Source organism: Moschus berezovskii, chromosome 20 (genome assembly GCF_049115385.1).
Source record: "Moschus berezovskii isolate FMDL1 chromosome 20, NW_MosBer_1.0, whole genome shotgun sequence".
Classification (NCBI taxonomy): domain Eukaryota; kingdom Metazoa; phylum Chordata; class Mammalia; order Artiodactyla; family Moschidae; genus Moschus; species Moschus berezovskii.
The window spans coordinates 48,089,326-48,116,906 of record NC_142479.1 but is presented as its reverse complement, the minus strand read 5'-3'; the positions used below and the strand labels follow the sequence as shown (position 1 = coordinate 48,116,906).

Below are 27,581 nucleotides of genomic sequence, written 5' to 3'. Positions count from 1 at the left end.
CTTTGTGAGGCTCTAGCTGCCCCAGACCAACAGAAATGCAGATTCATTCGGCATCATTCTCAGCTAAAGATCTGAAAGTGTAAGGCTGTATTTCCTCTCCTGTCCTGGAAGTTTGCCTCTGAGCTCATTGAGACCCTGACAGGTGCTGACAGCCCAAAGGAGAGACTCAGCTGTATAAAGTAAACAGGATAATAAAAAACTGTGGTTAATAGAGGATGGCCTCCATCTAGCGGGCTCACCTACTCTGGGGAAATGAAGCTGACTGCTGTGAACTTAAGAGGAAAGACACCGCACAAAATATCTGTCTGACTTAAGCGCCACCATGCAGTAGGATGGAGGAGGCTCGGGTGGGGACCAGTTCCTTCTGTTTTTCCGCCAGAGGGTTTTGTCCCTGAAACTGTTCAACAATTTGAACCCTCTATGATTAGAAGTACAGAGCTGTTTAGTAGGACAAAGTTAAAGAATAGGGGCTTAGTCAGTTAATATTTAATAATACTTGTTATGCTTGAACAGTCAGCAGTGCACAAAGTGAATATTTACACACAGTGTGAACACATGCTTTAAATATGCAGTAGAGGAGGCGGGGCAAATTCACAATTAACAAAGCTAAAAAAAAATCCTTGTTATAAATTACACAAAACATATAAAAATATTTCTCTGAATGCATAGATTAAGACTTTAAACTCACCTACCAGCAACTGTGCAGTCTAATTCCCCTGCCACACTCAAGAGTCAGTTGACCACTGAGGACATTATAAGAAAGATGCAGTGCAGGGCCCATCCCTCACTTGTGACTTCCTCAGCCTCCCTTTCTAAGCCCAGGATATGCCCTGGAGCTACGCCTCTGCAGGCCACCTCCCAGCCAGGGACCTCCACTGCTTCTGAGAATCTCTAATTGATCTGGATGGCTGGAAGAGTACTAACCCCAGTGATTTAGACACGTGAATTAATACTGAATTTATTTGTTCCAAGATAAAACCAGCCTTAATTGTATCAGTAAAGTGTAACTTTTTTCAAAGGGAAAGGGGAAAAAAAGGTTAGTATGTCTAGCTTCTGCCTGGTTGAAACACAAGGGAAGTTTCTTCTTTAAAGTATTTCAGAGAAAGGGAGTAGTAAGTCACCTTTACTCTGCTAGACAAACACTGCACAGAGTAACTCACCATCAGTAATTAGTGCGTTACAATTAAGTCACTGAAGACAATGACTCCGTGTCACAGAGTCGGCCTTGAAAACACCTCAACCTCAGCTCAGCATTTAGGCAGCAGCAGGAGGCCATTCTCTTAGCACAGCACTCTCTTCCACTGACATCTTCTGCACCTTCTCTCTCAATCGCAGTGTTCCAATAAAATTAACCCAGTTAGGAAGTTAAGTTTCTTTGGAAACTATAGGCACTGTGGGGAGAAAGCTTCTTAAGACAGCAGGGATGCTCTTCAACAGCTGGCTTCAAAACCCTGCTCTCCTGTTTGTCTAAGTGTGCTCATTCTTATCTCTAAAGTTAAGCTATTTAGTTCAACAAGACAGTACCTTTTCTTTTTAACATTAATGACAGTGAAGGGAAGGAAAAGAACCCTTAAATGCATTCTTTACAAAAATTCTTATGCCATGCTCAAGAGTTTAATCAGGTGTTTGTTTCCAGAACAAAGCCTGGTAGACTCACATTGACTTTGTTAAGTAGTTTAGTGGTGGTTGTGGGGGATCCCTAAGATTAAACAACTTGTTTACAAAAGCAACAGATTTCAGAGTTGTGTAAAAATCTTAATAATTTCAAAATAATCTTTATCTTTGATACAAAAATAAAGATGCTAACTCCTTTAGTTCAGTTTCCCACAATAACCTTTAAAATAGCAACAGATTCTGTCTGGAAAATTGCTTTTCATTTCTAGTGGAAAATGAAAGTGGAGAACATGGACCAGCAATGTTTGTGCTCGTCTCTTTCAGTGAAATTAAACAGAAACAGGAAGACAGAATTGCTTCAGTTTAAAAGAAGAAAAATAGCCGTTGCTCTTTTAGAAAGCGTCAGAGAGCCCTCTAGTGACCACATAGGGGAGTTAATGCAGAGATGACTACAAGCAATGGCTGGAGAAGGAAACTCATGAGTGCTTGCAATGGAAAAGGTGGGGGGAGGGGAAGCTCTTTTGGTTAACAGCGTCATTTACATTAGGTAACTGTATTCTTAAATACTTTTAACCTGAGTAACATTTATAAATATGTTATGTGAAACCTCACAGCCACAAGTCACACCAAAACTCCTGCGTCCAGTACCGGTGCTTTCCCGCTTTGCTCTCTAGTCAGCGCATGTTTCAGGTGCGCTGTGACCACGCGACTCGGAGACGCGCGTCCCAGCCCTCCAGGCGCACTGTCACAGGGTGGAAACAGGCTCCGCTCTCAGCTTCTGCTTAGACAACTCTCTCACATACACGGAAAACACACTGGCTACAGAACCGTCAGCTTCTGCCTCTCCAGGCCACTGCTCAGCTGTCCACGGCTTCAAGCAATAGGTTTATTGTGCACCAAGAGGCTCGGAAGAGTGGCACCGCTGCTTGGGGGTCAGGGGCTTCCTACCTTGGCAGAACGATGTTAGTGTATACTACGAAGTGGCATCAGGGGCCCTCCTTGGGCATCCAAGGCATTTAGATCAATGGCTTGTCCTTGGCCCAGAGGTGATGCACACTGTCACAATACTCAGTAATAAAAGTTCCTGCTGCGTTAGTAAGTCAGTTTTGAAGCTCTCCTATTGTAGCAAGGCCTTTCAGTCAGTGTGGATGCAGCATTTCTGAACAGAAAATTATTTTCACTTATCATTAAAACCAGTTCCAGCTCTTGAAAATCTTGGAGTCGAGCGACATCTTTGTCCTGAAACAAAAACAGGTTAAAGACATTGAGAGGAGCCACTGGTCTCTGTGGTTCTGGTGTTCTAAGTGTTGAAACCGGTGACAGTGTAAGAGAATCCCCAGGAGCATGAACTGGGTTAAAATGTAGAAGCCGTCAACAGCAGTTGTTGCTCCAAGATGAGCACAGCATGAAGAAGAGCAGTGCAGGGGTGTCTCTGCCTGAGAAGCCAGAAGCCTGGCATTCAGGGACCCAGAGATGTTGGGAGGATCACACATGTACCTATAGAGATGTGCCCTGTAATTCAGCCTGGCTCTTATGTTATAAAACACAAGGCACACCTGATAGTACACTAAGGTAATCCTTACAGATCACTACAGAGAAATGACTAAAAACAGGTACATGTGAATGGTAATTCAGAACATTCTCTCTGGTATCCTACAACTTTTATAAATGCCAGTTATCTCTATAGGCCCAGTAGAGGAAACAAAGGTCAGTGGAAGACCACCCTTGGCTCTTTTTCTATTCTTTTCTCATTTCTTTAACTCTGACTCACATACCCAAAAAGGAAGGTACATATTTTCCAAATGGAAAAATCAACCACGTAACAGACCTTTCTTACCTTTCTTACCAGAGTATTGGGTAACTTTCTGATCTTCTCCACTTGATCAGGATTAACACCCAGCTCACAGCAACTCACTCGGAGCAGCTCTTGGTAGGTGAGCTCCTGTCGGTCCAGTTCAATTTCAATGAAATCATTTTCTCTAAGAGATGGGTTCTGAATCCTCACCTTGAGTACCAGCTCTAGAGAAAAAGGAGAAGAAATGTTAAGGAAGCATTCTGGCATAGTTAGCTGATGCTCTTTAAGATCTTTCCAGAAGATGGTTACTGTTAATCATGCCCCGTGCTGAAGACCTATGCCACCCAACAAGAAAACCAAGCAGGCATCAGTGCAGTTTGCTCAGGCTCAATTCTGGCTCCGCTGGTGCAGCTGCCTGCACTGTCCTCCCTATATCTAACACTGTGGTTCATAATAACGAACTTTTACTTTATGGAGCAGAAGGAGATAGTGGACAACCGTCCCAACTGTACAGAGGATGATTTACTTCTGCTAATGGAGCTAAGCAGGTAAAGGCCTGAGAATTGGTTTGGGTATCAAACTACACATAAGCAGGGTACAGGGAAGAGAAGAGAAAAGGTGGCATGGAAAAAGTATGATACAAGAGTTACTCTACAAAGATATAATAATTGTGGATCTAAAGATATTATGAGATGTGAAAATCCTTGCAATAAACACAGCGCAAGAGCAAAAAGATAAGCTACTAATAAAATAAAGTCTAACTATGATTTAAATGCCTTGCTTTAATAAGGGAAGAATCTTGGCTTTGGGAGTAAACAAAGACCACTATTTGTGGGTCTGGGATCTAAACAGAGGCTGAGGCTAAATTCTGAGGCTGGCTGCAAAGAAGGCTCAAGCTAAGCACACATGTGCTTTGGTACTTCCGCTTTGCTCTTTATATGGCATCCCTGGGCCACTGTTATCAGCACCTAGAGAAAGAAGGGAGTTACTTATACGGAAAAAGAAAGGTAATTCTAGACTATACCCTATGGTGTCTGACTAGAATTGGAGGTATTAACATAGAGTTTTTAATATTTTAAATTATAAATAGATATAGCAATATAGAAAACAGAAAAATATGTGTTTGTTTGCTTGCCTTTTAACTTCACTAATCCTCTCAGGCTAGCGTGCAGCTTGATATCCAGGAAGTATATGTTCATTTTCTACTTTTCATCTAAAATACCAATGGAGAGTTTGTTGCTTTTGTCATAAATTGTGGGAGCTGCTTTCAACTCTCCTTTTTGGGACCTTTTGAACCTTGAATGACTGTGGTATGAATGGGTATATCCCTCATCTATCCTGTACTAGATGTGTGACTCTGGACAAATTACCTATCTCTTTGTGTCTAACTCTCTCCATTTCTAAAATGTACTAATGGGAATTCTCTGGTGGCCCAGTGGTTAGGACTCGTTGCTCTCACTGCCAAGGCCTAGGGCCAACCCTTGGTTGGGAAACTAAGATCCCACAAGTCATGCGGCACAGCCAAAATAAGTAAATAAAAATAAAATGTACAAAATGATGCTCTTTTTAGGAGTCTGTTGTAACAATTAAATGAGAACTCAGAATGCTCTGAAGTTATGTTACTATGTACATAAATGTTTAGTTTATAAAGAAATATTCCTGGTGAAACTTTCATTATTCAATTGTTCTTTATTGTTTGCTTGCTTTTTTCTTTCTTTTCTAATTCTGTCCTCTGAATAAGCTTAGAAGAAATGATACACTAGTAGCAATGAGCACATCAGGTGTTCACATTCTGGTTTCTGAATACCATTCTACACCAAGAGAAACCAGGGCTTCTTGGAGAAATGCCTGATTCCAAGGCTAGGGCAGGGAAGTTGCATTAAGGAGCCTGAAACATCTTGCTCCACCACAAAGTAAGGAAATGAGCTAAGAATAATGAAGATGTCCAAGAGACACAAGAACTAGCTCTAAGGGAGCCTCTGGATCAGTCTGGCATAATTTGAACATCAAAATAAGGATACTAATGAATTATCATCTAATAAATAATAATCTATGCATTTTCTACTGCTGTAAATGGCAGAGAAGGGAAGGCCCTTCCTTATAGGAGAATACTGCTCATTCAGTTCAGTTCAGTTCAGTTCAGTCGCTCAGTCGTGTCCGACTCTCCGCGACCCCATGAATCACAGCACGCCAGGCCTCCCTGTCCATCACCAACTCCCAGAGTACACTCAAACTCATATCCACAGAGTCGGTGATGCCATCCAGCCATCTCATTCTCCGTCGTCCCCTTCTCCTCCCGCCCCCAACCTTTACCAGCATCAGAGTCTTTTCCAGTGAGCAGAGAAAAAATGAAAGCATACTCTACAATAGAACTGGCCTGGACTCTTCAAAAATCTGAAGGCCAAAAGGATAGTTAAAGGTTGAGGAAATGCTCCAGATTATAGGAGACTATTCCAACATGACAGGCTAATACTAACACAGCAGACAAGAGTGGAGAGAGTAACAATAGCTACAAAAGACTTTGCTAAACAGCTAATAAAATTTAAATACAAACTGTGGATTAAAGAATAGTATTACATCAAGGTTATATTTTCTAAATCTGATCGTTGTATTGTGATTATGTAAGAGACTATCTTTGTTCTTGGGGCTTCCCAAGTGGCTCATTGGTAAAGAATCTGCCTGCCAAGGCAGGAGATGAAGGAAACACAGGTTTGATCCCTGGGTCGAGAATATCCCCTGGAGTAGGAAACGGCAACCCACTCCAGTATTCTTCCCTGGAAAACCCTATGGACAGAGGAGTCTGGTGGGCTCAGTTCTTAGGGTCACAAAGTATCAGACTCAACTGAGCACACATCCTTGTTCTTAGGGGAAAAAAACACGTAAACAGTTCTGGGTAAAGGGGCAAAAAATAATTTGTAAATCTCATCAAAGAGAGTTCCTTTTACTAGTCTTGCAATTTTTCTTTAAGGTTATAATTATACTCAAAATTGCAGCCGAAGATGGAGAAGCTCTATACAGTCAGCAAAACTGAGACCTGGGGCTGACTGTGGCTCAGATCATGAGCTCCTTATTGCAAAATTCAGACTTAAATTAAGTAGGGAAAACCACTAGGGCATTCAGGTATGCTGCTGCTGCTGCTGCTAAGTCACTTCAGTCATGTCTGACTCCGTGCGACCCCATAAACGGCAGCCCACCAGGCTCCCTCATCCCCTGGATTCTCCAGGCAAGAACACTGCAATGGGTTGACATTTCCTTCTCCAATGCATGAAAGTGAAAAGCGAAAGTGAAGTCGCTCAGTCGTTTCCAACTCTTAGCAACCCCATGGACTGCAGCCTACCAGGGTCCTCCATCTATGGGATTTTCCAGGCAAGAGTACTGGAGTGGGGTGCCATTGCCTTCTCCGCATTCAGGTATGAATTAACTCAAATCTCTTATACACTGTGGAGGTGACAAACAGATTCAAGGGATTAGATCTGACAGAATGCCCGAAGAACTATGGATGGTGGTTGGTAACATTGTACAGGAGGCAGTGACCAAAACCATCCCAAAGAAAAAGAAACACAAGAAGGCAAAGTGGCTATCTGAGGAGGCCTTAAAAATAGCTGATTAAAAAAAGGGAAGTGAAAAGCAAAGGAGAAAGGGAAAGATACACCCAACTGAATGCAGAGTTCCAAAAAATAACAAGGAGAGATAAGAAAGCCTTCTTAAGTGAATAATGCAAAGAAATAGAAGAAAACAATAGAATGGGAAAGACTAGAAATCTCCTTAAGAAAATCAGAGATACCAAGGGAACATGTCATGCAAAGATGGGCACAGTAAAGGACAGAAACAGTAAGGACCTAACAGAGGCAGAAGAGATTAAGAAGAGGTGGCAAAAATACACAGAAGAATTGTAGAAAAAAGATCTTAATAACCTGGATAACACAATGGTGTGGTCACTCACCTAGAGCCAGATATCCTGGAACGCGAAGTCAAGTGAGCCTTAGGAACATTACTATTAACAAAGCTAGGGAAGGTGATGGAATTCCAGCTGAACTATCTCAAATCCTAAAAGATGATGCTGTGAAAGTGATGCACTCAGTATGCCAGCAAATTTGGAAAACTCAGCAGTGGCCACTGGACTGGAAAAGGTCAGTTTTTATTCCAATGCCAAAGAACATTCAAACTACTGTACAATTGTGCTTATTTCACATGCTAGCAAGGTAATACTCAAAATCCTTCAAGCTACGCTTCAACAGTACATGAATTGAGAACTTCCAGATGTACAAGCTGGATTTAGAAAAGGCAGAGGAACCAGAGATCAAACTGCTAACATCCACTGGATCACAGGAAAAGCAAGAGAATTCCAGAAAAACACCTACTTCCACTTCACTGACTACACTAAAGCCTTTGACTGCGTGAATCACAATAAACAGGAAAATTCTTAAGAGATAGGAATATAAGACCACCTTACCTGTCTCCTGAGAAACCCGTATGCAGGATGAAGCAATAGAACCGGTCATGGACCAATGGACTGGTTCCAAATTGGGAAAGGAGTACGTCAAGGCTCTACATTGTCACCCTGCTTATTTAACTTATATGTAGAGTACATTATGCAAAATGCTGGGCTGGATGACTCACAAGCTGGAATCAAGATTGCCGGGAGAAATATCAATAATCTCAGATATGCAGATGATTCCACCCTAATAGCAGAAAGGGAAGAGGAACTAAAGAGGCTCTTGATGAAGGTGAAAGGAGAGTTAAAAAGCTGGCTTAAAACTCAATATTAAAAAAACAAAAACAAAAAACTCAAGGTTCAGGACTTCCCTGGTGGTCCACTGGCTAGGACTCCAAACTCCCAGTGCAGGGGGCCTGGATTTGATCCCTGGTCAGGAAACTTGACCCCAGAAGCCAAAACTAAAGATCCTGCATGCCACATCTAAGGCCCAGAACAGCCAAATAATTTTTTTAAAAAAAGAAAAAAAATAAAACTCAACATTCAAAAAACAAAGATCATGGCATCCAGTCCCATCACTTCATGGCAAATAGATGGGGAAGAAAGGAAACTGGCAAATTTTATTTTCTTGGGCTCCAAAATCACTGCAGACAGTGACTGCAGCCATGAAATTAAAAGATGCTTGCTCCTTGGAAGAAAAGCTATGACCAACCTAGATAGCATATTAAAAAGCAGAGACATCACTTTTCCAGTAGTCATGTGATGATGTGACAGTTGGACCCTAAAGAAGGCTGAGCACTGAAGAATTGATACTTTGGAATTGTGGTGCTGGAGAAGATTCTTGAGAGTCCCTTGGACAGCAAGGAGATCAATCCAGTAAACCCTAAAGGAAATCAGTCCTGAATATTTACTGGAAGGACTGATGCTGAAGCTGAAGCTCCAATACTTTGGCCATCTGATGTGAAGAGCTGACTCACTGGAAAAGACCCTGATGCTGGGAAAGAATGAGGGCAGGTGAAGGGGTGACAGAGGATGAGATGGTTGGATGGCATCACCAACTCAGTTGACATGAGTTTGAGCAAACTCCAAGAGATGGTGAAGGACACGGAAGCCCTGCAGTCCATGGGGTTGCAAAGAATAGGACACAACTTAGCAACTGAACAATACTCAAAATAGATAAATCCTATCCCCACTCCTCAAAAAAATAGGAAGTAAAGAACTAGACCCCTAGACAACTTTGCCCTTTTCAGAGGCTACTTGCTGATGAGAGGTTACCTTGCATATTAAATGGAAATGCTCCAGTGAAGAAAAATGGCTGGAATGCTGGCGCTGGTCCTGCATATGTCCCATTTTGAGGCTCCAGAGACACTGGTGGCTTGGACGGGACAGTAGAGAACAGGGATCGAGTCTGACTCACTGGTGGCTGACAAACAGGACCCGGTTTTGTGCTTTCTGGTGTTCTAAGTATGGCAGAGGGGGCAGACACATCCCCGTTCTGAACCAGTGCCAAAGAGGTGTGGTCCCGTGCAAAGGGCCCAAGCAGGGGAGGTTCCCCAGGGGGCAGCAATGGAGGCGAGCCATCTGCAGGGGGTGATGCAGGAGGTGTGGAGGGGCCCCCATTATGGAGCTGGGCTGAATCCTCTGATGCAGGTGTATAGATAAAAGGGAAGGCTGGGTTGGCCAAATAGTTGGGAACAAAGGGCAGTTCTGACTCCTTCTTCAGCTGGGGGTGGTCATCGCTGTCACCATCATCATCTTCCACTTAAAAAGATGAAAACAAAGAACACTTACATAGTCCTTTAAAAATGAGCGAATAATGGGACTTCCCTCATGGTCCAGTGGTTAAGACTGTGCCTCCCCAATACAAGGGGTGCAGGTTTGATCCCTGGTCAGGGAGTTAAGATCCCACATGCCTCTTACCAAAAAACCAAAACATAAAACAGAAACAATACTGTAACAAAGTCAATAAAGACTTTAAAAGTGGGCCACATTAAAAAAAAAAAAACAACACATTAAAAAAAAAATTTCACACAAAAGAAATTACCAAGAGTCTCCTGTGAAAGCTAGTGTCCTTTGGTATACAACAAATATTTTGGTCAGTGTTTACTGCAAGTTTTTTGTTACCAGTTTTATCTCCTTAAAGTTTACAGATAAAACACCCAAAACTTTATCATGTCTACCTTTCCAGAAACAGCATGGAATAATTTTCTTGGCACAGTAAGACTATCTTGTTTCTAGAAACAGACAGGCTGTTTAGCATCAAGAATATATACAGGGGATATACATACATATTTAGATACATATATATATATAATTATGACTGATTCATGTTGTTGTTGGTAGAAACCAACGCGACATCTTAAAGCAATTATCCTCCAATTTAAAAAAAAAAATTTTTAAAGAATATATACAATGATAACCATACGTCTCAGTTTGACAAAATCAAGTTACCTCAAAAAGACTCACCTCCCATAATCTTCCTAATTTCTCTTCTTGATGTTAATTGGACAGGCATTTCTCCCTTTGTGGTAAGAATCTCTTTGTCAGCTCCTGATTTTAGTAAGTAAGAGACCACCTGACCATGATTGCGTTTACACGCCCAATGTAAACAGGTCCTATCCCCCCAAAAAGAAAAAAACAGTGATTTAAAAAGTGGAGAGGTGATCTGGGATTTCAAGTTCTACACATCAGTAAATAAATATATGCAAGCCTGTAAGAGTTCAGCTAGAACTAGAAAATCAGACTGGTAATTTTAACTTTTCTTTTTGGAAAGCAGATGATCGAAATATTTAATATGCTTAAAATTTATTTTTAAATTTCATTTCTGATCCTTGGAAAGAACTCATTTATCCTAGGATCTTTATTACAACAGCTTCCAGAAGGCTGGCTGCCTGGCTGGCTAGATAACTCTAAAGATACTGCTCAGTGTCCCTCATTATATTGTCCCAGTCTCTTTAAAATATACTTTTACATGGCCCTCTTCCTTTTAAGAGTACCAAAACTTGCTTCATGTGTATCAAATGTCACTTGAAGATTAACTATTATCAGGCTACTAACCATGTCTCATCTGCAGCTTGCTCTGCCACTAAAATTATTACTACAGCAGATTCCTGTCTCAATCTCAGTTACTCTTTTGCTTTTTTGCTTTTCTTTCCTTCACACATACACAAAAGGATTTCCATTTTTAAAAGTCCACTTCTCTAGTTCTCTCCAGAAGGCTACAAACATATTCTCGTTTGCTTAAATACAAGGCACTACACATACTTTCAGTTCCGAAAGCATCTGAAAAATACACATCAATGGCCAAAACTTTTGAGAACTCTTCTGAAGTGTTAAGATTCATTTAAGTAAAGCTAATTGTTTACTATTGTATACTTAGGAAGAAATTATGCACCCTCCAAAAGAGCTATTATTTTAACACTGCACAGAAATAGGATTAGCGTGCTGGCCAAAATTCCATCTTAACAGAGCTACTAAATTCATCCCCATGGAAGGAAAATACTTTTTCTCCCTGTTTTGAAATGTCCTCATTCACCAACTCTCTAATTGAACTGAGATAAATATCTTCAGAGCTTTTAGACGAATATAAATATGGCAAAGGATAGAACATATGTTCAATAGTGAGGATTAGGTCACCCACTTGAGAAGTATAACTGTCTAGAAAGTACATTTGGTTCCAGGAAAAAGTGGATTTGCCCTGGGTACCTCAAGATTTATGACTTACAGAAAGCCAGCTTGTCTGGCTGGCTAGGAGCAAACTCCACTGATGTTTCAGAGTGATATTTGAAACTATTATTCATTAGAATCAGATTACCAAAAAAAAGAACCAGATTATCCAGGTGCCTTTAAAATGTACTTCATCAGAAAAAGAATTCCAATTTGGGGAAAATAAGAGTCTTGATATGGACTTCTAAGATATAAGCTCCATGAAGATAAGGAAGGATCTGCTTGAATATACAGGTACTTAACTGATATTTGCTGAATAAGTGAACCAGGGACAAGCAGACACTGCTTAGAGTAGAAGGATCCTGTATATTCTTGATTCTGGGCAAACTGTAGCTAAGAGTATGTTTGTGTATGGCTGTCTTGAAAACTTGAAAAATGAATAATTATAATGATAAGCATTCAAAAATGAATAGAACATGATGAGAAAAATATGTTCTTTTTGGAAATAAAGTGCTCACTTGTAAGTAGTAAATCACTTGTTCACAACAAACTTGAGGGTGAAGGAAGTAATATTCTGCCAGTGGATCTGAGACATTTGGGGACAAACCAGCTGTTAAAGTATCACCATGTAAAATGGGGCTAAGTCAACACAGCACACCCCCCACAGCCCTGTACCCTGGGTGATCATTTATAGTCCAGATTTGGGTGGCTCCAGGCAGCCATAATTCACAGGCACTATAGCCAGGCAGTATTTTCAACTTCTTCATGAGCTATTATACTTGTTTCTTAAAGTCAAGGGGTATGCATGACACCTGAATTACAACTGACGTGGGAGCTTGATCTCTGAACGTCAACTCTTTAAGTTTTAAATCTGCAGTCAGAATATCCTAGCAATGCTGGGAAGCACTGATATTTCAGACCAGAAATCTGAAATATGGACATCCTATCAGCGCTGGTAAGCATTTCAGACCAGAGGCATAAATTTCAATTGTGCAAAAATTGTGGTTCCTGGGCAACTAAGAACTAAAAGCAGTAACCGTTCTGCTTTTCTGTGCTACTGACTATGTTTTCTGAGGGTAACCTTTATATCCGATTACCCAGCACACTGCTTAATTAAAAAAAAAAAACTTCTCTGGTGGTGCAGTGAATAAGAATCCTCCTGCCAATGTGGGGTACTAGGATTTGGTCCCTAGTTTCTGGGAGGATTCCACATGCCTTGGAGCAACTAAGTCTGTGAGCCACAACTACTGAGCCCATGCTCTAGAGCCTAAAAGCCACAACTACCGAAACCCATGAACCCTTGAGCCTGTGCTCTGCAGCAAGAGAACTCACTGCAATGAGAAGCCCTCACATCCCAACGAAAAATAAAGCAACAAAAACCCAGCGCAGCCAAAAAAAAAAAAAAAGGTAACACAGATATAGTACTTTACATACTAGACATTGTTCTAAAAGCTTTACATGTATTAATTCATTTAGTCCTCTAAACAACCCAAGTTAAGTACTATCATCAACACTCTCCAGTGATCTAGTGGTTGGGAATCCACCTGCCAATGCAGGGAACCCGGTTCAATCCCTGGTCCAGGAAGATTCCACATTTTACAGGGCATCTAAGCCCATGCGTGGCAACCTCTGAGTTTGTGCTCCAGAGCCTGAAAGCTGCAACTACTGAGCTTGAGCGCCACAAATACTGAGGCCAGCATGCTCTAGAGCCCCTGCTCTGAAATAAGAGAAGCCACAGCAATGAGAAGGCCTTGCATGTCTACAGAGAGTAGCCCCTGCTTGTTGCAACTAGAGAAAACTCATGTGCAGCAATAAAGACCCAACAAAGCCAAAAATAAATTAATTTAAAAATAAACAGACAAAAAAAAAAAATTCTCCTACTTTACCGATGAGGAAACCGAGGCAGTCAGCAAATAAGCAAAAACAAACAGTATGGTATACAGCAATTGCGTTACAAGGACAATAAAGTAAGGAAAGGAATTAGGGAATGCCAGAGACAGTGGAGGGGCAAGGTACAGCTTTAAATTAAGGACCAAGGAAAGACTCATTCAGGGGACATCTAAGCTAAGACCTGAAGGAGGTGAGGGAGAAAAGGCATTTAAATCAAGGGAAGAGAAAACACAAGGGCCTTGAATCAACATTGCGCCTGGTGTTTTGTTTGTTTTACTTATTTCTGGCTGCACTGGGTCTTGGTTGCTTCACAAGGGCTTTCTCTAGTTGCAGTGAGCAGGGGCCACTCTCGAGTTGTGCTACGTGGGCTTCTCATCTGGTGGCTTTTCTTGTTGCAGAGCACTCACTCTAGAATGCGCTGGCTTCCGTGGTTGGGGTACGCGGGATTAGTAGTTGTGGCTCACGGGCTCCAGAGCTCAGACTCAGTAGTTGCGGTGCGCAGGCTTAGCTGCCCCATGGCATGTGGGATCCTCCCAGAACAGGGATTGTCCCCTGCACAGGCAGGCAGATTCTCAACCACTGCACCCCAGAGCCTGGTGTTTTCAGGAAAAGCAAGAAAGCCCGGGGAGAGAATGAAGGAAGCAAGGGGGTAAATCGAGAGACGAGGCTTAGCAATAAAGAGTGAGGACTGAGGGACAAGGATTTGAACTGTAGGACCCTGTGGACTTTTCCTCCATTTGAGATTGGAGCCATTAAAGGGTTTTAAGCAGAATTAAATGATCTATGTTTTAAGTCAGGATTCCTCTGGCTACTGTGCTGAGAAAAGACATAGGATAGGACTAATGAGTAGGCTACTGCATTAACCCAGCTGACAGATGGTGGCTTTGCAAAAGAGGTGCAGTGGCAGAGCTAGTGAGAAACGGTCAGATTCTAACTCCATCACTGCTAGTGAAGCTGGCAGGATTAGCAGCTTGACTGGATGTGGGTTGTGAGAGAAAGACAGAAGTAAGGAGTGCACCAAAGATTCAGGCCAGCCAGTGCAGCTCGGATGCTCAGATGAGGACTCAGAGCAGGCTGGGGACAGTTAGGGGTATGAAGGAGACCAGGAGCTCAACCCTGGACGTGCAGAAGTCCTATTAGATATCTTCCCCCAGTTAAATCTATGAAAGCCTCTTCACAGTTCAACAATCTTATATTTTCCTGAGCACCTACTATGTGGTTAAGAAAGTATGGTTTCTAAGACTCCACACTACCACTGCAGGGGGCACGGGTTCAATCCCTGGTCAGAAATTAAGATCCCACATGCCACGAGGTGTGACCAGGAAAAAGAAAATTGTGTGGGGTAGGAAGGAGGGTCAAGAGGGAGGGGACATATGTATATCAATGGCTGATTCATGTTGATGTATGGCAGAAGTCAACACTATTGTAAAGCAATTCTTCTTCAATTAAAAATAAATAAATTTAAAAAAAGAAAGCATGGTTTGGAGGCAGATGCTGGGTTTGATTCCCAGCTCCATTAGTTACTGTAAATTCTTGGGGAAACTACTTATTCCGTTTTCTTATCTGCAAAACAAGAGAATAACAATAGCTCTCTGTCCCTGAGCAGCTGTGAATGAGATGATACACATAAATAATACACTTGGAACCTTCCTTGCACTACAGAGCAAGCTCAGTAAATGTTACCTATTTATATTATGCTGCATTTCCTTAAATGCTCACTACTCTTCTGAAATAACTAGAAAATGAAGTGACTCTGGCAAGGTCATATTGCTAAGCAGGAATGGAGAAGAACCAGCACTAAAGTCCAGGCTTGTTCTTCCACACAACACTGCCTCCCAGTGCCAAAACAATGATTCACAGCTTGTGAACCACACAGCAATGCTAGAAATCGCATCAACAGAAAAGCACACACAGAAACCACACACAGAAAAGCAAGCTAGTTTGTAAACACTTAAACAAAATAAAACAAAAAAAAAGAAGTTTCTACTGTTTCCTGGCTTTCTGAACAGTTACCTAGGCTGTTTTCTTTGGGGTAAGTTGGTAGATGGATTCCTGAGGAAGTAAGGAAACTGTAATTCTGGTCCTGGCTATTAATAGTTGTGTGACCTAGGGCAGGTTATTCTCTGGGATTGAACCTATCTCCAATGTCCCCTTCAGTTTTAAACTGTATGATTCCACTTTAAAAAGTAAAACATTTGCAAACTCACTTTAATTCTCAGCTAGCAAATAGCCTGGTTAAGCATTACTTGGATCAAATAAAAAAACTGAAATGTGAAGAGAGCAGAATAACACCACATTCAGTAACTTAACACCAAAAAATTGACCACCAGCACTTAAAATGTGACTCCTTATTTAGTTGGGAAGGACTCAAATCACTGGCAGGCATCTGAAGTCTTGGATAAAGTCTCATATTTGAAACTGTTTTAAGAAAACAAAGCAAAACATTATATAGGATTAATGAATGAGTCTTCCTGCCACAGGTAGGTAGCAGCAAATCACTGCTGCAGTAAGACAACAGAGAAGCAGACTAGGAATACAAGTGATTTATTTTCCCTAGTCTTGGGAAAAGAAATCGCGCTAGTTTATAAGATCTACGTTTGCTCAACTGTTTATGCTTTCTGTTCTGCACAGATGTGTTCTTCAGAGAAATTCCAAACTCGAACTGGAGTGAGCTCCAAAGAGGGTGAGAGTACTCAGCACCTTTCGGGACACGTTACGGGGGTGGGGTGGGGTCGGCGGGGCACGGGGCGCCAGGGTTCGGGTGGGCGCTGCCGGCGCAGGACCACGTGGGCCGGGATTTGGGCACGACACGCCGCAGACTCTCCGAGGCATGGGAGCCAGTGCTAGCCTCCAGAGCGCACAACCTCGTTGGCTCTGGGTGCCGGGCCACGCCTTGGCGGGCTTCCGGGGCTGCGCTAGGCCGAGGTCGCGTCCCGGGCCGGAGGCTCTGACCCTAGGCCTCCCCCGCTCCCCACTTACCAGCCGTTGACCTCATTTTGGGAGTTCACATCCACCCCGCTCTCCACCAGTTTCTGCACCTCCCGAATGTCCCCCAAGGCCGCGGCCTCCCGCAGCCTCTCCTGCTGCTCCTTCTGCTCGAGGAGAGCGCTCATCTTTCCTTGGCCCCAGGCCCCTGCCAGGGCACGCCCGCCCAGCCCTGGCCGGTCAGCGCCGCCGCCGCCGCGGACCACTCCCCGCCATGGAGACACCGCGCGGGGCACGGCTGCCCCGCTCGCGCCGCCGCCCGGGCCGAGCCGGGGGCCTCCGTTCCCCCTTCGCTGCAGGCCCGCCGCGCCCCTGCTGCTCCCGGCCCGCGGGCCTAAGCCTCCTCCCGGCCGCGCCTCCCACAGGCCGGCTCCGGGGGAAGCTATTCAGAGTGACAACCCTGACCCAGATATTTTCCGTTCCTACCCTCCGCGCGCGCGAGGGCTGGTTGTTTATGTAACTGCTGCACAGTATTATCTGCCGTGATTCACCAACTATTTTTAGACCTCCCCACCCCGCAGCTTCCAGAGAGGAGGACAGACACGAGGAAAGGGAAGAATGCATATTTGAGAGCCAGGAAAGCCTAATCCTCTGGAGCAGGCTGTTTACCACGCATGAAAAATAATTGGTTTAAGAAAACAGACAAAAATAATAGTAATAATTGGTTTTGTTTTTCCCCAGTTTGGCTCTTTTTCCTTATCTGAATCAACTCTTCCCTAGCAGGGTGGGGAAATGGGCTGAAAACGATCCCACTATTATATTCCCATTATTTCAGAAATAGAATACACGGTTCTTTCTTTTGACACTGCTTGGGACCATTCAGTTCGATTATTTATTTCAATTCACATTTTAGAGATTTCTTCTAATTCGGCTTTCAGGAAAAATATTTATATTGTGCTCAGAGTCTATAAAGTGTGATTCATTACTGCTCTTAAATCATAATTAATTACTCTTCGAGAAGGCCATGTAAGGAAAAAAGAAAAGAAGAACACCAAAGAGGCTTTCAAGTTATCCCAGCCTTTAATATCAGGAGTTAGGGAGATAAGTGGTCCAAGTATAAACAGCATTCTTCCTGACTCTGCCTAATCAATCTAATGAGTCTCAGAGCCTGGGCTGGCACTGCTTTACTACACAGCAGGAGAAAAAGAAGAGTATTGTTTTGCTGAGCCCAGGCTCCTGGGCGAGATATTCCAATGTGGCACTGGATGGAAGCTTGCAGATGGGGTTGGAAGGATTAAGGAGTAACCCTGGGGTGGGGAGGAGGAAGGCCTGAACACAAGAGATAAAATAGGAAATGACAAATTTAAGCATGGAGTTTTCATTTCCCTCTCTTGGGGCAGCCCAGGGTTTGCACAGCAAGCACTTTTCTTGCTGTGCCTGCGAGCTCAGTCACTTAGCAACCCCATGGACTGTAGCTGGCCAGACTCCCTGTCCATGGAATTTTCCAGGCAAGAATACTGGAGTGGGTTGCCATTCCTACTCCAGGGGATGCATCTCCTGCATTAGCAGTCAGGATTCTTTACCAATGAGCCACCTGGGATGCCCTTTTTTCTTGCTACTGTTTTATGAAAAACATATCTGTTTATTATGTTACAGACATTCACACAGTACACAGTGCACACCAGGTGGTGCTGAGTATAAACTGACTGCGTACTTACATTGACCTTATAGTGAACTGGAACTCTGCTTGAAGTTACATTTTCATTTGTCCCCCAATACAAACTTTAATTCTCAGCATGGTACTCCATCTGAAACTGATGTGCATAGTAGTATTGGAATAGGGCCCTTCAGCGCAATTCAAGTGACAGGGGAGTAGATAGTGGCCTCTTTTTTTAAAAAATAGCAGTTCAAAAAGCTTGGTAGTGAGTGCACATCAAAATCTGTGAGTTCTCTTTGTAAGGATTTATTTGGTAAATTACCCATGTGCCCTACAATAACTATTGAATTAATGAACATAAATATTTTCTTAAAAACCTCTGGTGCCTGCATGCTAAGTCACTTCAGTTGTGTCCGACTCTTTGCAACCCTATCCACTGTAACCCACCAGGGTCCTCTGTCCATGGGATTCTCCAGGCAAGAATACTGGGATGGGTTGCCATGCCCTCCTCCAGGAGATCTTCCCGACCCAGGGATCAAACCCACGTCTCTTCCATCTCCTGCATTGGTAGGTGGGATCTTTACCACTAGAACCACCTGGAAAACCCTAAACAACCTCTACTTATCTCTAACTCCAGTATTCTGCTTGTTATTCTCACATTAAAAAAAAACAAAACTTCCTCCGAAAACAAAACCTTTACCCCGGCCATAACTGAATGCAACCTTGTTATTCATTTCCATTCATCTACACTTTGTCTTGTCTCTAGGGAATTATCTTAACTCCCTGGGTGTATGAGACATGCATTTTTTTGCCAGGCACTATTCTAGGCACTGAAGATCCTGCTGCAGAGAAATCAGAGTCCCTTATTTCAAAAAACATGCAGTCTAGCCAGGGAGACAAGACAAATAATAGGATGTGATAAACATTATATATACTGGAAGTCGTATGGCATATAGCATAATGGTTGTGAGTATGGAGATTATAACCAGAATGCTTTGGTTTGTATGCCAGTTTTGCCTCTCATATCATCTTGGATCAGTTTCTTAACCTTTCTGGGCCTCAAATTCTACATCTGCAAATAGGGATGATAATAATAGCACCTACTTTGCAGGATTGTTCAACGAATTGAATGACTATGTGTGAAGTTTGGATGTTGAAAATACTCTGTGGTGTATTACAAGGTTGAGTCAAGGAAGAGAGCGTCTGATAGAATAGGAGGATAACTGGTGGTCACCAGTTAACTGGTGGTCAAGATAACACCCAAGTTTCTGGCTGGGCAGATAGTAGTGCCATTTACTGAGATTTGGATCAAAGAATGAAGAGAAAGTTTGGGGTAGGTTGATGAATTCATTTTTGAATCAAGCTTTCTGAAAACATTTAATTACTGCTGATATCAACATTATCAACATTTACCCACTGCTAGACACTATGGTTGGAAAATCCCATGGACGGAGGAGCCTGGTAGGCTGCAGTCCGTGGGGTCGCTAAAGGTCGGACACGACTGAGCGACTTCACTTTCCCTTTTCACTTTTCATGCATTGGAGAAGGAAATGGCAACCCACTCCAGTGTTCTTGCCTGGAGAATCCCAGGGACGGGGGAGCCTCGTGGGCTGCCGTCCATGGGGTCACACAGAGTCGGACACGACTGAAGCGACTTAGCAGCAGCAGCAGCAGCAGACACTATGGCAAATGCTGTACATGAATTGTCTCAGTTATTAAGAATTCTCACAACAATCTTATAAGTTAGGACCATCATTATTATCTGAAGCATAGAGAGGTAAATAACTTGCCCAGTACTGTAGTTTAGTGACATAGCGAGGCTGTGAACTCAAGAAGTTCAATTCTAGAGCCTGTGCTTTCTTTCCTGATTTTCATTTGAGTGGAGATGCCTAGTAACAACAATAAGCCCGGTAAACAGTCACGTATATGGGTATAATATTTCAGAAGGAGTTCTGGGCTGGTGATTTGGACTTGGTAGTCATCAGCAAAAGCAGCTAACTTAAGTCATGGGAACAGAACTGATGGCCCCGAGAGAGTATGTTGAGTGTCAAGAGAAGACAGCCAAAGACACCCAAAGAACACCCAATATTTATTGATGGACAGAAAAGGAGAAATCCTCAAATGAGACTGAAGAGGAGCAATCGGAATAGTAGGAAAAAAGCAAAGGGATGAGAGGGTTTGGAGAAAAGAGAATGATCCACAGGATTAAATGCTGCGGAAAGGCCAAGAAAGAAAGGACTAAAAAGTGTGAATAGATTTAACCACAAGGAGATTGCTGGTGACCGTGGAGAGAGAAGTGGTAGGGATGGCACCCATACTATAATGGGCACTGCATCACTCCAATAAAGCTGTAGGGCTCATCACATGCATCAATAAATCTACATGGCTATTGTCTGCACTCCTCTTCCATGGAATGTATTCTACACCTGTTGTACCAAACAGCAGTTTAGACACTGACATATAAACTTCCTAAAAAGATAAAGCAAAGACAAAAGCATTTCTCTTACTAGAAACAAGATATACCATCACTTATAGCTTCCTTGGTGGCTCAGCGGTAAAGAATCCACCTACAATGCAGGAGACGCAGGTTTGATCCCTGGGTCAGGAAGATCACCTGGAGGAGGGCATGGCAACCCACTCTTCTTGCCTGGAAAATCCCATGAACAGAGGAGCCTGGCGGGCTGCAGTCCATAGCGTCACAAAGGGTCAGACGTGACTGAAGCCACTGAGCACGCATCGTTCTTCAAACATTATTGTACTTGAACTTTCATAATTTGACAATGCATTCATGAAATAATTTGTAGACACGTCATTTATTTTTGACTGTGCTGGGTCTTCGTTGCTGCTTGAGGACTTTCTCTAGTTGTGGTGAGTAGGGGCTACTTTCTAGCTGTGGCACACGGGCTTAATTATCCCACAGCATGTGGAGTCTTCTTGGAGCAGGGATCAAACCTGAGTCCCCTGCATTGGCAGGTGGATTCTTAACCACTGGACCACCAGGGAAGTCCATAGACACAGTTTTCACAGACAAATTAAAAAACACTTTTTAGACATGAATGTCCTGGTTTATCACGTTGAGAATTTCACAAACATTACTTATGTTAACAGAAACAGTGGAGCTGGAGTGTTCTGTGCCATCTCCAAGCTGCATAACAAGAAGCACCAGTGGTACTGTGAAACTTGTCACCCTTTCCAAGGCCATGGTTCTTTAAACGTGTGGATGCCAGCCTTCGTAACTCCCTGTGCTTTGAACAGGTTTGGTGATCCACTGGGTGTTAGGATTTCTTCTGGTAGCTTTATGGAACGAGGATAACCTCAAAGAATCTGTCTGTAGAATCTTCACCAACCCAGTAAGAATCCAGGACTCTCAGATCCAGTGGCATCCAGCTCACTCCTCCATGATAGAATGAAGGCTTCCAGTAAACTTTAGCCATGATAATCAGGCTTGCTGTAACTGGCACCCTTAGGCATTTGTGGCTCACAGGAATCTGATATGTGATATAAGCTTGCTTGATCTTGTGTCCCAGTCTGCATGCTTTATGAGGCCGGGTAGGATGAGGGTCCTGCGGGGTGCAGAGAGCTGGCAGTACTACCAGCAGCACACCGCGAGGAGAAAGTGCATTACATGGGACTGCTTCTTCCTCCATAGCTCTTGGATATATCTGTAAGTGCCTATTTTGGCTTACCTTTGAGATAAACTGATGGCTGCCACCAGACGGAAAGGGAGAAACTTTCATTTAAAAGAAAAAGACTGATAATTGCAGTATCATGTGACCAACCCCAAAATGTACAAGGTAGAATGGCAGCACAAAGAAAATGATCAGTTGTGTGTGACAGGCAGAGAATGAGACTCCAGGTTGGCTTTACAGAGCTGGTGATGCTTTGAGTGTGACCTGAGAAAGATGGGTAGGCATTTATGGGGTGAGGAAAGAGCATTTCATGTCTAGAGCAGTGTAATGTGATGTGGTAGGAAGCAGCGGTGTGCAGGGTGTGAGGGAACAGTAGCAAAAAGTTGGAGAAGCAGGTAAGATCATGGATGACCTTGGTGTTTAAATTTTAGTTGGGGACCCATTGAAGGATTTTGAGAAGGGAAGAGACATAACCAGGTTTACATTTAAAAAGATTGAGGCAGCAAAGCAAATGGAGGATGGCATCGTAGGACCACACAGAAGGCTGGGAAGCATTAGTAACTGTGGTTTTGTTTCTATATTTGTTCCCCAGAGCTGTCAAAACAAAGTATCAGAGATTTGGGTGCTGAACAGAAATTTATCCTCTCAGAATTCTGGAGGCTAAAAGTCCAGGATCAAAGTGTCAGCAAGGTTGATTTCTCCTGTAGCCTCTCTCCTTGGCTTACAGATGGCTGCCTTCTCACTATGCCCTCACATGACCTTTCCTCTTTGTGTGTATGGATGTGAGAGTTGGACTGTGAAGAAGGCTGATCGCCGAAGAATCGATGCTTTTGAACTGTGGTGTTGGAGAAGACTCTTGAGAGTCCCTTATACTGCAAGGAGATCCAACCAGTCCATTCTAAAGGAGATCAATCCTGGATGTTCATTGGAGGGACTGATGCTAAAGCTGAAACTGCAATACTTTGGCCACCTCATGCGACGGGTTGACTCACTGGAAAAGACTCTGATGCTGGGAAAGGTTGGGGGCGGGAGGAGAAGGGGACGACGGAGAATGAGATAGCTGGATGGCATCACCGACTCTGTGGACATGGGTTTGAGTGTACTCCGGGAGTTGGTGATGGACAGGGAGGACTGGCGTGCTGTGATTCACGGGGTTGCGGAGAGTCGGACATGACTGAGGGACTGAACTGAACTGAACTGAACCTGGTGTTTCCAAATTTCCTCTTATAAGGATACCAGTCAGATTGTATTGGGGCCTATTTTAACTTTATTACCTCTTTAAAGGCTCTGTTTCCAAATGCAATCACATTGTGAGGTCCTTTTGTGGACTCTGAGAATTTGAACATATGAATTTGTGTGTGTTTGTGGTAGGGCACACAGTTCACTCCATTACACTTTTCATTAGCAACATATATGGAAAGGGGTCTGCACACCACAGACTGATAAGGTTGTTTTTCATTTCATCATGAGAAAATAACCAACTCATATAATCTATAAAGGTTATGTATAAACTGGGCATTGTGATTTGTTCATAAGACTACTTTTGGGAATTCCCTGGTTGCTCAGTGGTTAGGACTCTGAGCTTCCATTTCAGGGGACATGGGTTGTATCCCTGGTTGAGTAACTAAGATTCCACATGCTGCAGGGTATGGCAAAAAAAAAAAACACAAAACTTTTTTTCTCTGAATCTATGATGCCCAGTAGTTGATGCTGGTACTGGTTGAACTAATGAAAAAGGCAAATGAGTGAATGTGTTATCAGCAGTGGTAATACACACTGAACTGTAGCTGTGGCTGCCCTTAAGAGTCTACAAAAAACAAAGCTATACAGTAAGACTTGCCTAGGATGAGACAGGGTGGGAGCTCTTGCCTCTGAGATCCAAAGGACAATATTTTCCTTTTATTTCATTTGAAATTATTGTTACATTTTTGTCTTCCATAGATCAGGAGCTCTCTGACAACCAGGTCTTATACATCTATCTATATTCTTGGCCACTAATGCAGTTTCTGGCATGATGCACATGTGCCATTGAAGTTTGCGCAATGAATGAGGGAATTAGAAGTTCAGTGGTTAGGTTAACACTTTGGGTGCCAGAGTGGAGCCCAGATTAAACCCTTGGTCAGGAACTTGAGATCCTGAAAGCTGTGTGATGCAGGCAAAAAAAAAAAAAAAACTTTTAGTGAGCAGAAGCTGTAACTCTGCACTCAGGTTTTATAAGTCCTGTTTGTAGTTCAAGATGTATGCTTTTTTCCCCCTTTTTGGTGGTCGTGGCAGTGGTGAACCTTCCAAAATGCTTCACTGAGAAAACAGCAGCCATCAACTGAAAACCCCCTCATCGCACTGCTACATCTACAAACTGATTTCTATCTTTTTCTTCTGTTGTTTTAGTGGAGAAAAAGTCCTTTTATCCTAGGAAAGGCCAATATGCCCTGGAGCCTACACTATCACCTTCCCTTCTTCAGAATTTGGAAATTTAGCTATTCTCTTCTCTTCTACCTTCTCCAACACTCAGTTCAGTTCAGTTGCTCAGTCGTGTCAGACTCTCTGGGACCCCATGGACTGCAGCACGCCAGGTTTCTCTGTCCATCACAAATTCCCGTAGCTTGCCCAAACTCATGTCCATTGAGTCGGTGATGCCATCCAACCATCTCATCTCCTTTGTCATCCCCTTCTCCTCCTGCCTTCAATCTTTCCCAACATCAGGGGCTTTTCCAGTGACTCAGTTCTTTGCATCAGGTGACCAAAGTATTAGTCTCCAACACTAAACATAGTCTCAGTTCAGTCGCTCAGTCATGTCCGACTCTTTGCGACCCCATGAATTGCAGCATGCAGGCCTTCCTGTCCATCACCAACTCCCGGAGTTCACTCAAACTCATGTCCATTAAGTCAGTGATGCCATCCAGCCATCTCATTCTCTGTCATCCCCTTCTCCTCCTGCCCCCAATCCCTCCCAGCATCAGAATCTTTTCCAATGAGTCAACTCTTCGCATGAGGTGGCCAAAGTGTTGGAGTTTCAGCTTTAGCATCAGTCCTTCCAATGAACACCCAGAACTGATCTCCTTTAGAATGCACTGGTTGGATCTCCTTGCAGTCCAAGGGACTCTCAAGAGTCTTCTCCAACACCACAGTTCAAAAGCATCAATTCTTCAGTGATCAGCTTTTTTCACAGTCCAACTCTCACATCCACACATGACCACTGGAAAAACCATAGCCTTGACCAGACGGACCTTTGTTGGCAAAGTAATGTCTCTGTTTTCAATATGCCATCAAGGTTGGTCATAACTTTCCTTCCAAGGAGTAAGCGTCTTTTAATTTCATGGCTGTGATCAGCATCTGTAGTGATTTTGGAGCCCCCCAAAAAGTCTGACACTGTTTCCACTGTTTCCCCATCTATTTCCCATGAAGTGATGGGACCAGATGCCATGATCTTAGTTTTCTGAATGTTGAGCTTTAAGCCAACTTTTTCACTCTCCTCTTTCGCTTTCATAAAGAGGCTTTTTAGTTCCTCTTCACTTTCTGCCTTAAGGGTGGTGTCATCTGCATGTCTGAGGTTATTGATATTTCTCCTGGAAATCTTGATTCCAGCTTGTGCTTCTTCCAGTCCAGTGTTCCTCATGATGTACTCTGCATATAAGTTAAATAAACAGGGTGACAATATACAGCCTTGATGTATTCCTTTTCCTATTTGGAACCAGTCTTTTGTTCCATGTCCAGCTCTAACTGTTGCTTCCTGACCTGCATACAGATTTCTCAAGAGGCAGGTCAGGTGGTCTGGTATTTCCATCTCTTTCAGAATTTTCCACAGTTTATTGTGATCCACACAGTCAAGGCTTTGGCATAGTCAATAAAGCAGAAATAGATGTTTTTCTGGAACTCTCTGGTTTTTTTGATGATCCAGCGGATGTTGGCAATTTGATCTCTGGTTCCTCTGCCTTTTCTAAAACCAGCTTGAACATCTGAAAGTTCACGGTTCACATATTGCTGAAGCCTGGCTTGGAGAATTTTGAGCATGACTTTACTAGCGTGTGAGATGAGTGCAATTGCGCGGTAGTTTGAGCATTCTTTGGCATTGCCTTTCTTTGGAATTGGAATGAAAACTGACCTTTTCCAGTCCTGTGGCCACTGCTGAGTTTTCCAAATTTGCTGACATATTGAGTGCAGCACTTTCACAGCATCATCTTCCAGGATTTGAAATAGCTCAACTGGAATTCCATCACCTCCACTAGCTTTGTTCGTAGTGATGCCTTCTTTTTTTATTTTTATTTATTTTTTTATTTTATTGGAGGCACTTGACTTCACATTCCAAGAAGTCTGGCTCTAGGTGAGTGATCACACCATCGTGATTATCTTGGTCGTGAAGATCTTTTTTGTACAGTTCTTCTAATTTCCCATATTAAAAATGCCTTCTTTAACTCATACCTCCTTTCACTTCTCACCCTGTCTTGCTGTTTCCCTTCTTAAAACAAGTTGTCCATCTGCCATTTTACCCCCTCATTGTCCCTTCATTCTTTGATCCATTTCAGTCTGACTTCCAGCTACAGATCCAGTGAATTATTTTTAGCCTTCTCATGCCAGACCTGTGGCAGACTTCTACAATGTTGGTCACTTTCACCTTCTTGAAACAGTTCCTCTATTTTTCTTTGATCTTCCCTGACTATATTCTTCAGACTTTCCTCTTACATCTTTGGCTTTCCTTTCACATCATCCTATGCTGGTTCCTTCTCTATCCCTTTAAAGCAGCATCTCTCAAATGTTTGGCATCTTCAGGACACTTAATGAGAATTCTGCCAGGTTCAGGTTTACTTAAAATAATGATGAACATTGCTTCATGTAATGAAATGGCCTTGTTATATACTACTCTTTCTGCCTTGGATTATTTTCTGTCCACAGTGCTTGGCTGGAGAGCCATCATCTTTTAGGTCTTAAGTAATTTCCACAGACAGTCCTCTCTGTTACTCTTTGACACAACCCTATTTTCCCTCCATTATGATCATAATTTTTGTTGTTGTCTAGCTAATGATTAAACTTAAAATGTGTTAGGCCTCTTCTACATGTCTCACATGTTATTTTCACAGTAACATCTTATGTCGGGGGGTATTACTATAAATCCTAATTTTACAGATTGAGAAAGGAAGGCAGAGTGGCAGAGCTAGGATTACCGACCTAGACGATCTGTCTTTAGAGTCCATACTCTTAATGGTGCTGCTGCTGCTGCTGCTGCTAAGTCACTTCAGTCGTGTCCGACTCTGTGTGACCCCATAGACGGAAAAGTACTTAATACTAAAATTTATGTTTATTTATTTATTTATACAGTGACTGTCTCACTCTCTAATCCTCAAGGTCTGTGAGAGCAAATACCATGTCTGAAAGGTTCGGAGCTTAGCTTCAGGAGTTTACCTGGTACATGGTAAGTACTCAGATATTTGTTCAGTAAATGAATCAGTAATTAAAAAGAAGATGCCGGTCTGGGAGGCATACTCCTCCCTACACTCCTCGTGACCTTGTAGAAACTGCCTTATCTCTTCCTGCCTTGTTAATCTGGGGAGTTGGAGTGGGAGGACTAACCCAGGCAGAAGAAGCGACAAGCTGAGAGAGGCTAGAAGAATGGAGTCGGAATACGACAAGAGTGCTATCTTCCGTTTCCTCCACTGGAAGACGGCATAGAGAGCACCGCGTCAGATCAGTGATACGCTACCCGCTACGCTTTTCTCCATTTCAGGGTGGTGGTGAAGCTTCAAGACGTAGGCTCCCACTTCTGTGAAAGAGAGTGGGCAACGCGACCTCCCAAAGGAGAGCAGCGGCGTCGGCCGCGAGTAGCCTTGGCGCGGCATAGGGCGGTGCCGACGTGCAGAGGCGGAGTCCCGGCCTCGGCAGGCTCCGCCCCCTAGCCGGCGGAAGCGGCCCGCTCTCAACTCCCAGGTCTGGGCGTGTCCCCGCCGGCGCACGCGCGCGAACGGCATGCTGGGAAGG

The 27,581-nt window shown here is 43.2% G+C and overlaps 1 protein-coding gene and 1 pseudogene across 2 annotated transcripts; both read right to left on the bottom strand.

Annotated features, from left to right (window-relative positions):
- Positions 1-471: 471 nt before the first annotated feature.
- On the bottom strand, positions 472-16,776 carry ANKRD40 (ankyrin repeat domain 40). Of its 2 annotated transcripts, none has more exons than XM_055407559.2 (5): positions 16,380-16,776; positions 10,311-10,459; positions 9,120-9,605; positions 3,452-3,633; positions 472-2,853 (listed from the first exon to the last, which is right to left on the bottom strand). In XM_055407559.2, exons 1-5 carry the CDS (start codon positions 16,511-16,513, stop codon positions 2,707-2,709), a joined length of 1,098 nt encoding a protein of 365 aa, XP_055263534.2. In that variant the 5' UTR covers positions 16,514-16,776; the 3' UTR covers positions 472-2,706. The 2 variants fall into 2 exon arrangements, with proteins under 2 accessions (XP_055263534.2, XP_055263535.2); XM_055407560.2 differs by having other exon boundaries at positions 10,311-10,394; positions 16,380-16,518.
- On the bottom strand, positions 16,566-27,571 carry LOC129538401 (large ribosomal subunit protein eL15 pseudogene; annotated as a pseudogene).
- Positions 27,572-27,581: the final 10 nt, after the last annotated feature.